At 36.4% G+C, this 12,976-nt stretch overlaps 1 protein-coding gene across 7 annotated transcripts in view; it reads left to right on the plus strand.

Moving 5' to 3' along the window:
- The window catches only part of BRD1 (bromodomain containing 1), a 70,807-nt gene extending 58,772 nt beyond the window's left edge, over positions 1-12,035 (plus strand). For all 7 annotated transcript variants that reach the window (XM_080391445.1, XM_080391450.1, XM_080391449.1 and 4 more), the window contains 3 exons: positions 4,639-4,748; positions 7,161-7,315; positions 10,129-12,035. In XM_080391445.1, coding sequence (XP_080247571.1) covers positions 4,639-4,748; positions 7,161-7,315; positions 10,129-10,312 — 449 coding nt within the window. In that variant the 3' untranslated portion in view covers positions 10,313-12,035. The remainder of the gene's footprint in view (positions 1-4,638; positions 4,749-7,160; positions 7,316-10,128) is intronic.
- The last annotated feature ends 941 nt before the right edge of the window (positions 12,036-12,976 follow it).

Genomic DNA, 12,976 nt, shown 5'->3' on the forward strand with positions numbered 1-12,976 from the left:
TGTTGGTATGTTTTTTACCTGTTCAGTATTTTCATTGCATTACAAATTTTAAGTACGTCTTCTCTTCCGTAAGTAGAACTGTGTTTCAGCCTTGCAGCGTCTAGCAGGCCTGACTTTAGTTTCTGACCTTGCAGCTCTTCTCTCGCTCATCACGGGTGTTCCTTGTCCAGGACTCTTTCATGTCTTTCTAGTGCTTTTATCTGGCTCTTTGTTTGCCTTAGTCTATTCTTTCCTCCTTATATGATCAGGTTTTGTCTTCCTTTCTTAAAGCTAATCTGTTGTCAGCTAATGCTTCAGTACTTTCAGTTTTAGTATCTTTGTTACCTGTATGGTAACCATACGGTATTTAAACTTTATCATTTGCTTTTCTTACTCTGTCCTGGGTAGTCTTAACTTTAACAATTTCCACTTCAAGTTTCTGTTCTTGTTTTTTCAGAATTCTCCTTGATCTCTCTTAACTCTTTGTTCTCAGATACATTCTACAGCTGCCTAAAAGGAGGACCATATGACACTTAACAGCATTATTTTATGTTACTCTGTATTCTGTCTAATATGAGCTCTTTTGTCTGCTTTCTGCACCCTGTTACCTCAGCATATCAAGAAGAGGAAATAAGTAGGAGTGAGGTGAATATTCCTGCTTACAGTCTGTGCATAACGGGGAATTTTAACATGATTTACTTTTATTAGTAAAATCCCAGATTTTACAAAGAAACTTAAGCGTTGTTCATTTTTGGCAAAATATCTCAAACAGTAATTTCTAAATGCTTTAGAAACAAATACAGTTCTTGCATTTCTGCTGTCTTCAGGTCCAAGGAAAATCTTGTTTCTGTTTACAGGATGCTCTCTCAGAACCTGCAGTATGGTACATCGAGTCCTGCAATTATGACGGGATGCGGTTTTGCATTGATTAATAGATGTGATCATTGTAGTGCACATATAACATTGTTAGTGTTTGGACTAACATATTTCAGTATAAGAGTGCTATTGAAATCACAAAGCCAAGTGTGCAAGTTAGGGCATGCTGTTTTCTGTAACAGTGCTGTTCAGCACTTCTGACTTGTAAGACTGAGATACGCTTTAGGGGCAGGTCCACTCAGTGTACTGGACAAGTTATTATGGAAAAATAAGTTCTGTATTCAAATATGAAGTTTGTATTGAGATATAAACACAGAGGATGAAGTAAAGTTTCAAAAGTGACTCAGAATTCTGTTTAACTTTGGGGCTTGGACTTGTAGGTTTAATAGGAGAGGTTTTTTGGTTTTCAAATAGAATTATCTATATGTAATAGCTTGTTGTCCTTGATGTGCAGGAGCACTGGAAGATGAATAGGCACGTGCTATGAGTGGTTTTCATTAATAGCTGCTGTATACAGAGATGTCCTGAGGTTTGTAGGTCTTGGATTCCTTAGCAGGGTCAGGAAGTTGCTGCATCAAAAGTGGCAATGTGTTCTTCCCCCTGTCCTCTTGAACCTTGTCTAATCCTTTTGCCTGGCTATGCCTTGTTCCCTGATGTTCTCCTGTTCCCAGGTGCTCTTTGTCCCAGTTTTTCCAGTTCTTTGTCCCCATCTTTGTCCAGCCAGTTGATTCACCTTCTTGTCAGGTTTTTTTTTCCTCAGTAAATCTTAGCAACAGTATTTTTTTCCAGCAGTGTCTAGTTGCTGTTTTCCCTTTCAGTCACATCAGACTGGTGGGCAGGGTCACATTGTAGGGGAACATTTTGCTGCGTTTGACTCAAAATAGCTTTCCCCTCTGTGTGGTCTTCATTTCAACAGGTAACATCGACAGCAGAGAGAACACTGTCCAGCCAAGAGTTACACAGTAAAAGAAAGGTCTTGATGGATTGTTCTTTAGCACAAATGGTAAATCTACACTGCGGATGCCACAGCTACCTCTTGGGTGGCAGTAGTTTTGGAGCTTAAATATGCTCAGTGTTAATGGATTTGTCTGCAGATTTAGGTGTTAAAATCGAAGTTTATTCTATGTAAAAAAACCCAAAACATGAGCCACACCACCATGAACGAAGAAAAAACTCACAAAAAAACCCTCAGCACTGTGCACTATTAATCTGATCATCTTTCAGTAAAGTAGACTTTCCTGTTTGTGGCTGAAGTTTCTGGTTTAAAATAAAATTGGCCTGTGAAGAGCTCGCACTCCTTGCTGAAAGCTATGCAGGCACTGGGCGTGAATTTCTTAGCTCTGTTTTTGAAGGCTGAAGTGCCTTAAAGTTTTGAGGCTTGTGGCACCTAATGGGTGTTTTGCTGAACTTAACACAGAAGATTAAACACAGTGACTCTGTTAGGAGAATGGTATTGAAATAGATGCTAGTCGTTTTAAAAATACTATAAGTAGAAAGTCTTTAAGGGAATGAAAAGTGTAAGAAGACATCCTTATCTTAAACTATGCAGGGTCTTATGTCTGGTGGTATTTCGGTACTGTTGGTTTTCAGCTGGTGAGAGTACTGTTATTTAAAATCTTTAGCAGTATGTTGGCCTGACTGCTAACTTAAATGCTGTCTCTCATGGCTTGAGGAAGTAAAGGGGGGTTTACGTTATAAAAGAAAACTAGTAACTGTATGTGCTAGTGTAGTTAACCCCCTATCACCATATGGAATACATTTTGACTAGGAAAAATTCTGAGACTCTTCTCTACTGTGTATACACCTGAGAAATCTCTGAGGGAATCTAGCTGTGTGCTTCCTGACACGTTGTGCTTCTACTCGGCATTAAAATGCCATTTTCTTTCTTTCCTATCAATTCTGTAGCTGGGAATAATGCAGGTTTCTTTTATTTTTTGTTAGATGCCCTGAAGAAGAGACTTGCACTGGTTTTAAGTACAAGATACAGTTCTCTCTATTTTTTTTATTTTTCTTCAAAATAGTTTATGTATGAAGGATACATCAATCTAAACTTTCATGATTCCTTCTAACTGGCATGTGAATACTTAACATACTGGTATTAATAGAGAAATAAAGAAGTTGCCTAGATTGCTTTTACTATTGTGTTAGTAGTAGCTCTGGTTGTTTTATTCTGAGATACTACTGAAATGATTCATCTGGATTTAATGTGTGTTTCATAATGTCCAGTATTTTATGTAGTCTGCTTTTCTCTTAGCAGTATAAGAATGCCTGTATGTAATTTATTTCTGTGTATTACATGTTTGTACAACTGAAGAATATTATTACTGCTTTTAAGGAGAAAGTGAAGAATGTCCTAGAATGACCTCTCTAAAAAGATACAGAAAGGAACAAATAAATAAAATAGTAAATAAATTTAGGAACTGTTTTTTCCAGGGTTATGTAGTTCAGTAAGAACAGTGTAAATAAACAGATTGGTTTTATGGTTTTATATAATAGAATGCACTAATTAAAGACCTCTGTAAAGCCTGCTGGGATTGGTAGCAAAGATCCTTGTTTTCTTTAGGAGACTTGTTCAGGTCTTAAAGACACGGGAAAAGTTGCATTTGTGATACCCACACCCATTATAGAACATAAACCAACTTTTAGTTTCAAAAACATCTAACGTCTCGTTATGCTGTGGTGACAAGTTACCATGAACTAGTGCATTTTGATACCTGATGTTACATAGTTGTGAATCTCTAGAGTTAGACTTCCCAATGAAGTATTTTCTTGAGGTGTTGATAACATACCTTCAAAATAAATTATAATTGAATTAATTGGCCTGTGGCTGAAAATTGACCTGGAATATATTGTGGGAAATGATTGACTTTTTTTTTGTTTGTTTTGTGATCACCTTAAACAAATTTTCCTTGCTTTTTCAGACTCTTACAAGGTCTGAAACCACTTTTTTCCAGTACTTTTTGTGATGTTGAGATAGAATGTATATCTGCATGCATGCATTATAAATGTGGTTCTGGTTGACCAGAAGGTTTCAGCCTGTCTCATGCTTCAGTGCAGTAGTGAGCAACAGAGAAGAAAATGAAGGGTTGTGGTAGAAGTGAGCAGTAACATAAACTCAGTTTTCTGTTGGGAAGAAACTGCTACTGCAGCCGCTTCCTTGAACCCTGTTGGTCTTTTTGAACTTTGCTGCAGGAAGGGGCTGGGCAGAGGCCTAGAGGGCTGATTAAACGTAAATAAATAAGTAGAATTTAAAATGCAGATTAGAATTTAGGCATAAGAATAGAAAGGCATACCAGAGAAGCATTGTAAGTTATCAGGTGCTAATCCTACTATGGATATCCAAAACTCTGGAAACATACCATGCAATTTGCATCTTCAGTAGCATCGTCTCTTTGACAGGGTTGTCATTGCAGTTTCAAAAGAAATGGCTTATTTGGGGTACCATAATTTTATGTTTTCTTTTGAGCTTTTTCAAAGGGAAAAGATTATTAGAATTTGACAAACACTTCCTTTCTGAGAATTAAGGTGTTCTAAGTTATGCTGTTTGTAGAAGTGTCTAAAACCTCATTCTGTATCTGTAGGCTTAGATTGAAGTACTAATATCATTTGAAGAGCGTTATGAATGTTACCTGGTTTTATTGGTATGTACGTGAAAGGTGGTATTGGTATCTGGATTCTAATGGTCATGAGAAACTGATGAAGAAGTGAAGAACTGCAGAAGATTTGTCTGAGATTTCATTCTTTAACATTTTAATTTTATGTTTAATTATTATTTGTTCTTAGAAGTTGGGCATAGCAGTATGTGGATTTCAACTGATGCTGCAACATCTGTTCTTGAGCCTCTAAAAGTAGTGTGGGCCAAATGCAGTGGATATCCCTCTTATCCAGCTCTGGTAAGTACACAGCTTCCCATCAACGCACTACTGTTTCTGGTCTGAAAATATTGGGGTGTGAACTTAAGGTAACTGATGAATTCCTATTCAGATTGAATAAAGGTGGATTATTCTGCCCTCTTTACAAACTGGATGCATGGTAAAATTATTGCAAGATCAGATGTTGAGTCAATAATCTCTACTACCCTACCTGTATTTTGAGATTTGCAATACCTGTTGTGGTTTAACCCTAGCTGGCAACTAAGCCTCACACAGCTGCTCACTTATTTCCCCCTGGTGGGATGGGGGAGAGAATTGGAAGAGTAAAAGTGAGAAAACCCTTGGGCTGAGATAAAGACAGTTTAATAGGTAAAGCAAAAGCTGCACAACCAAGCAAAGCAAAACAAGGAATTCATTCACCACTCCCCGTGGGCAGGCAGGTGCTCAGCCATCCCCAGGACAGCAGGGCTCCGTCACACATGACGGTTACTTGGGAAGATGAACACCATCACTCTGAACAACCCCCCCTTCCTTCTTCCCCCAGCTTTTTATTGTCATGTGGTGTGGGATATCCCTTTGGTCAGTTGGGACCAGCTGTGTCCCCTCCCAGCTCCTTGCGCTCCCCCAGCCCACCCGCTGGTGGGGTGGGGTGAGGGACAGAAAAGGCCTTGGCTCTGTGCAAGCGCTGCTCGGCGGTAACAAAAACATCCCTGTGTCTGAAACATAGCCACATACTAGCTACTATGAAGAAAGTTAATTCTGTCCTAGCCAGAACCAGCACACCTTTCTCAGTAGTCTGTTTCTGCAATATACTTTATTGTTTAAAGGGTCACCTGAATAAGCCTTTGGCAGATGCCGTATAGAATCATTCAGGTTGGAAATGACCTTCAAGATCATCAAGTCTGACCATTAACCTAGGACTGCCAAGTTCACCACTAAACCATGTCCCGAATCTTGTTAGTGTTGAAACCACAAGGTATTTTCTGCTACAAAATGAATATAAAAATACTCTGCAGTTCATTAAAGAAACAAAAAACCTTACCAGTAGAGTTGGAATAAATTGAATGATTGTATACAGTTGTGAGTGATGTCCTGGAAACGTAAAGCTGTTGTGCCCATGTTATTTTAGGAGAAATACACACAGTTCTACTTAAAGCTTGCAGAGAAAATGTTGTTGAGAAAATGTTTGACTTCACACATTTAGCGTTACAGAAACAGGTCATACACAATGGCTTGTAATAGACTGAACAGTCATGACTTACACAATAAATGTGCTGGGGACATCTGGAAATGTAATCATAGCATCAGGTTAAAACCTGTGCAGGTGAGATTCAGAGCACTTGAGTTTATGTCCTCAGAGGGTGACTCAAACAGTCTTGGGTCAGATGCTGAAAGTTTGATGATTTGATTTGTCTCTTGAATGGTGTTAGCCCTTCAGTCATGATCAGCTTAAATTGAACGCTAAAGGGCTCCTTTTCTGCCCACTCCTGTGTCAGCACTGGTGTCTTTATCTGAGTGTGTGAAGAATTGATGGAGGAATTAAAGCTCCGTCTAGAGAAGAAAGTTGTTCTCCTGATTTCTACAAACTTCCCACAGTGTTAACTTTCTGTTGATTTAGTTCCCATAATCAGTTCACTGTGGATTAAGATTGGTGCCAGTGTGGATGCTAGAAAAACAACGGGAGTTTGTAGGGTAGAGATGGGTGGGACAGGCATTGGAGCCATATAACCCCTCTTTCTTTGGTGGAAGCTGGGTGCTTGATAAGGCTGTGATCTGACTACGAAGGAGTTTTTCCATCAGACCAATTAGTGTGAGCATCATCTTTCCTCCTCCCCCAACATTGTTTAGAAAGAATTTGTGACTGTAACTGCATGTTTTGCTGAAAACAGAGTCATTTAATTGGATATGTAAGATACTTGAAAGTGATTTCTGATTTATGGCTTTTCCGTCGGGGTTTTTTGCTTGTTTAGAGGGTGTTTTTTCTCCAGATTATGAGTGTGGGGCTTGTATTTTGCAGAGACAAATATTTGCACCTTAATATAGGTTGTTTCTTTAAGGTACCTGAAATTCAAAACCCAGACTTTGAGGCCAGTTATGGCTTTTAGAAATCCTGGTTCAACTTTTCTCATTCTGAAACCTGCTTGTCAGTCTGGAATTTTGTACTTAAGTAAAATTCAGGTGTAACTTTAAGAACTGATATGGGTGAAAAATGCTCTAGAGAGAGTTTTTCCAGTTATATCTACTCCTGTGATTCTGCTATGCCTATTCAGTTTGTATCAAAAAGTAATGTAAGTGTAACATAAAGCCAATTTATATGCAGTGGCTGCTTAGTTTGTGATTTTTTTTTCCCCCATTAACTTTATTTGTAATACCTCTTAAAGTAAATTATGTAGTTTTAAAAATTAGGAACTATCCTTTTTTTCTCTCTTATAGATTATTGACCCTAAGATGCCTCGTGTTGCTGGCCATCACAACGGTGTTACTATACCAGTGCCACCCCTGGATGTACTGAAAATCGGAGAACAAATGCAGACCAAATCAGATGAGAAGCTATTCTTAGTACTATTTTTTGACAATAAAAGGAGTTGGTATGTTATTGAAATGCATTGTTTGATGTAGTGATTTGAAAATTTAAAAGCCTGTACCTTTAGTCTAAAAAAAAAAAAAAAAAAAAAAAAATAAATTGAAACGTTATCTTTCTTTGGATATCTTTCCTATGGAAGTATCAACTGTAATGTTAAAATTTTGTATTTGAGTCTATTCTTGGACCAAGACATAATATCATCACTGAAAGAGACCATTTTATGGTCAGTTTGGAAGAAAATACTTTTAAGTCATTAATAGTCTTTTGGTTTGATTTTCAAACTGGTTTTATTTATTGACCTGATAAAATTGCTTCTTTGGAAGAAATTTTTAAGGTAATAGTCTTTATTATTTATCTGTATCAGCCTTCATCATTGCTTTCTGAATGCCAACACTTCTTTTTTTCCTCCTAGTCTGCTCAAGTGCATTTTCTTTAAATTTTTAACCTGTGTAAATGCTTTAGTAACACTCTCATTTCAAATTCTTTGCCTTTCCTAACTTTTTTTCATGAAACCTTCCCTTTTTCCGTTTCTTCCATTATTAGCAATATACTCTGTGGAGCCTGAAGGGATAATTCACGCAATGAAACATTCTCTTCCCTTCTGCTAGCTTGTTTGGTTTGGTTTAGTTTGGGTTTTTGTGGTGTGTTATGTTTGGACGTTGTTTGTTTTTTGTTTTGGGTTGTTGGGTTTTCTTTTTTGCCAGATAAGGAAACTTTTCATCTACCCCTCTTTTTTTCCTTTCATCAACTTGCATATTTCTTTCCTGTGTTCTTCTTAATCCCTCTCCCCCCTCCGTGTTTCTACACAGGTCAAGCTAGTTTTGAATCTTTTTATATCTCAATTTTACTCTTGAATTTGCTTACGCTTTCAGGTAATCATTTTCCCCTTTAGCTGGTTATATGTGATGCCTCGTAATGCTGCCATTCTCCTGACTCCATCTCAATACGGTATCACCTAAATAACTTACTGTCTGAAATTCAGAATGGATGGTTGCTTTTCTGTCCCCATAGATCCTTTGGCATAATCATGATTCTTTGCCTTGCTCTCTCTGTTCTTCAGTTTTTTTCTTAATTAATTGGTACTTCTTCATGATCTCCTTTGTTCAGTTAAACAGGATTCCACAAGAGCCTGCATTCTCCTTTTGTTCATGGAGAACATCCAAATTTAAACATGTTCAGTGTTCTGTTTCTCATTTTTTCTCTTATTGGTATCACAAGTGTAATGTGTACTCTCCCTAGCGACTTTCTTAATTGCTGTGATTGCTTCTTGATCTTGGGAGTCATCCAACTTAAATCCTTCTGGTCCTAAATCTTGCAAGTATTCTGTGAAGCTGGCTTTAACGTATACTCTGCATAGATGGACAGGAAAGGCTAAATACTTTTCCAGCCCCTTTCCCCTCCATCCTCACTCCCCCAAATTTTTTTTGGTTATGGTTCTTTTATCCTGATTATTTTGGCACTCGTCCCTCTTAACTCCCTTTAGTCTTTTACTCCTGAACCCATGTGTATGACTACCATTCACTTGCAGGGTATATGTCATCTTCAGTATGTGATACCAGCTTCTATCACCTATGGATTACCTTTTCAGATAATCATATTTGTTTCTTCACCTTCACTGCTTGCTTCTGGAGGACTGGGCAAGCTTTCTGTTAAAAATACCTTCTCTAAAACTTCTCTGTGATCTGTATTAAAACTGATAATGGTTAGACTGCTGCCTATCAAGCTGGTGTTACGATTCTTTATTGTTTTGTCTGTATCCTTGTACTGACTCTTGAGATTTTTTTGGTTTCAGTGTGTGTGCTCAGTACGGTAGGTTTGTAGTTTAGAGTGCTTTAATAAAAATAATAGTTCAACTGACAATTTTATTCAGTTTTTAAAAAAATCTTTCAATAAAGTGTTTTATATTGAACTTTACTGTCTGAATTACACATGGTTTGGCTCCAAATGGACTTCCAAACTGAGGTTCTGTTTTTAAACAGAAGCGTGGCTTCTGCCATTTGCAGGGTTGAGATTGCAGACTACGGTAACATACTTTAAGAGATAGTCATTAATATACCTGATTTTTGTTTTCCTTAATACCTATAACTTCAACCAGGTTTAAGATAAATATTTACGGAAATGAAGTAAATTTACTTTACACTTCTTAATTAAATATTGAGAATATTTCCTCTATAAAATATTTTGCTTTAACTAGAAGAATGGAATGCAGAGGTTTTTTCATTATCACTCTTCTACGCCCAGAAATTAACGATGTTCATGGAGCTTAAGATGGAGAAATACTCTGAATACTGAACTAGTGGGATTTCATACTTCAGAGTAAAAGCACACTGTGCAGAACTTCCTTGACAGTTTTGCTTTCCCCAAAGACCAAATTGAGATGTCTTAAATGCAGGCAAAAATTCATCATCTGCAAATTCCTTGTAATATTGGAAATGAAAGAAAGAAGAGAAACAAACTGCCCCTAGTGAATCTTGAGCATTGTTAATTGTTAGTTGCTGCTGCCTGTTCTTAAATTAAAACTGTATCAGTATTTCATGGTATTTTTTTTAAGTTGCTACTTGCTATCAATCATTAAATAAGTATCTTTGAATTGGATTGTACTCTTTGTTTTGTGGAAGAGGCTTTCTTAATATTTCATATTCTTAAAATATTTAAGGCAAGTAAGTACCATCTTAAAAGGAATTGTATCAGTTTTATTTATAGACTGTAAACCTGATATGCTGTATGAGAAACACAATATAGCAGCACCGACATTTTTGGACAAACTTCTTGATTTTTATTCTATATTTAACATACTTATTTTACCCTTTCTTACAGGCAGTGGCTTCCCAAATCCAAAATGGTTCCCCTTGGGATAGATGAGACCATAGACAAGTTAAAAATGATGGAAGGACGTAACTCAAGCATACGAAAAGCAGTAAGAATTGCTTTTGATCGTGCTATGAATCACCTGAGTCGAGTCCATGGAGAACCAGTCAGTGACTTCAGTGATATTGACTAACAGAGATTCTACCAAGGCATGAAAAATACCACACAGACTTGAACTCTACTAATTGAACCTCTTTGTCTAAAAGAATGTATTGAAGATACAACCCCTTAATTGTTGATTCAGTGGCTGAGTTCTGCAAACTTGAAATAGTTGAGCAATTCTTCTAAATCACCATTGCCATATTGATTCATGATTTTATCGTGTTGTAGTTTGGAGGATTTTCCACTAAATCTGTTTAAAATGTCTTGTTCATAGTGTTCATAATTGTACATAAATGTATATTCAACACTTAACTTATTCTGATTTTAGAAGTAGCTCTTTAATTCCTTTTATAATTTTGCTGGGGAGGGAGTTGTTTTGTTTCCATGCTTTTTTACTTTTTTTTTTTTTTTCTTTCTTTTTGAGGTTAAATTACCTAAGCACCATCTTCCAGCTGAAGGTGTTTAGTGGATCTTAAAGCCTAATATCAAAATGGCATCCAATATGTTTGCCTAAATCATATACAATATGGTGCTGCTTGTATCATTTCTTCCTTGGTCTGTAGCTTCTGAAAAAGACTTCTGAATGTTTGTGTAAATTGTTGCTCTTTGCACAAAGTACCACGTATTTAAGATTGATGTAAATTTATGATTACAAATATGTATTTTAAGAAAGGAAGTTGCATTATTTTGGAGGGTACTTTGTGGGAAAGACATCAAGAAAAAAATTATACTATGTACATCACTTGCAAATCACCAAAAACACTCCATTGTTGCCCAAAATAACTTAAGATTGTTTTTGTTTAAAAAAAAAACAACTGGCTTAAAGCCTACAAGCACATTTTTTCTTTCAAAACCATATCCCATTTAACTCCCATTGATTTAATTTTGTTGATATGTGTGCCTCCCTGTGTTTTATTTATTGTAGAAAATGTATTAATTTGCTTTATAATGAAAAATAAAATTGACAAATATATTGATATGCATTTTTATACAGGCACATGAGACGACAACTTGCTTTGGGAGAAAATGTATTGGAAATTGTATAAAATAACTTGATGGTTTGTGTGTAATTTGATTTTTTGGTAACTTGTAATCTTTTGTTTCCAATGAGGGGATTTATGTAACTTTTAATTTAGAACACTTTGGTAGCAATAGAAACTTTGGATACATTTTTGTATGGTACATGTGATGTATATAGAATTAGTACTTTATTTTTATTTTTAAGAAGTAAAGCATTATGTTTGGGCAGGGGGAAGAAGGTGGGTGGGTTTCCAGAACTGCATTTTTATATTAAAAAGAAAAAAAAAATAAAGTCAAGATATTGATTGTTGTAGCTACTTTATTCCTACCTTCACTGAGATACTGAATTTGTAACAATGAAAATGGCAAGGTATGTTTGCAATGTGATTTATAATGACTCCATTATTTATAAATGCACTGTGTTTGAACTCTTTTGCAGTGATATCTTAAATACTGTACCAAGTTATATAATATTGAAACACCAAATAATGCATATGAATGCACGAAGTATTTATGCCCAGCTTTTTTATAAAGGATTAGCAAATACAGCAAAACCAATACTTTTTAAATCTTTTTTTAAAACTTCATTGAATAGCATACTTCATTGTTAAACCTGCTTGAATCTTTATTTTAAAGGGACAATTACTTTTTAAATAGTTTTTAATGTTTTTATTCTCTATTGTTTGTAATAACCCCTTAGAAGCTTGAAATAAAATTTCTTTCTCAACTGTTAATTTTGTCCTGGATTTAGCCCCTGAGATTTTGCTGTAGTGCCCATTTTCTTTCTCCATGATTTGAGTTTTTACAGAGGCGCTAGTTCCAGCTAGATCGAACAGCAGGGCAGTAGAACCACTTGTCAGCTGGTAGGACTGCCTAGTAAGTGTCTTCCAAAAATACACCCTGCATCAGATTTTAGTTCAGGCTTCTTCCACCAAATACACTCGGATTTGGTGTGTGTGAAACTGGATAATGATTCACAGCCTGGTTGTGGCAGAAAGAGAAAACATTTTTTTTGGATTTGTTAGACCTTGCAAAGTTGAAATTGCAGTTACGATAGGAGTTGGAAGATGATAATTTGGTATTTGTATGGTAAGTATTTTGATACCTGTGAAGTATGATGTCCCCGTAAAAGTCAAAAAAAAAAAAAAAAAAAAAAAAAAAAAAGCGTACAGACAGTTGCAAAATGATTCATTAGAAGGCTTCCAAAGTTCTCAGCTGCTTCTGATGGTAGCAACATAGGAGGGGAAAAAAAGCTCTTTTTTTTGTAAAACAAAAGCAGAGCATTCATTTCATTAGCCTGTAACAAATTGTTTAATGACATCTTCAGTGAAAGCTTTAGTTCAAATTTTGCTCAGGCTTCCAAGTTTCATTTTCTGACTTTCATCTTCAGAGACCGCTCCATCAGTTCTTGGAGGAGGTAAACCTGGTGCCTTGATCTTGCAGGTGTCTGTATGTGCTTCAGAGAATTCTGAGCTGGAAAACTTTACTGATTACAAAAAGCCCATTAAGTATCCTAATGAACCACACAGCATATTCTTTTGGTGAAGCTGGCATGAAAGGCGATGTTGGTCGTCTTTTGTACACGTGATGGAAACTGTCCCAGGAGTTTCTTCCAGATGCTGCTTGAGAGGAGGCTGCAGCAGGTCAAGTATCATCCAGTGGCTCTTCAGATTGG

This window comes from Falco punctatus, assembly GCF_963210335.1.
Source record: "Falco punctatus genome assembly, chromosome: 6".
In the NCBI taxonomy this organism is placed as follows: Eukaryota; Metazoa; Chordata; class Aves; order Falconiformes; family Falconidae; genus Falco; species Falco punctatus.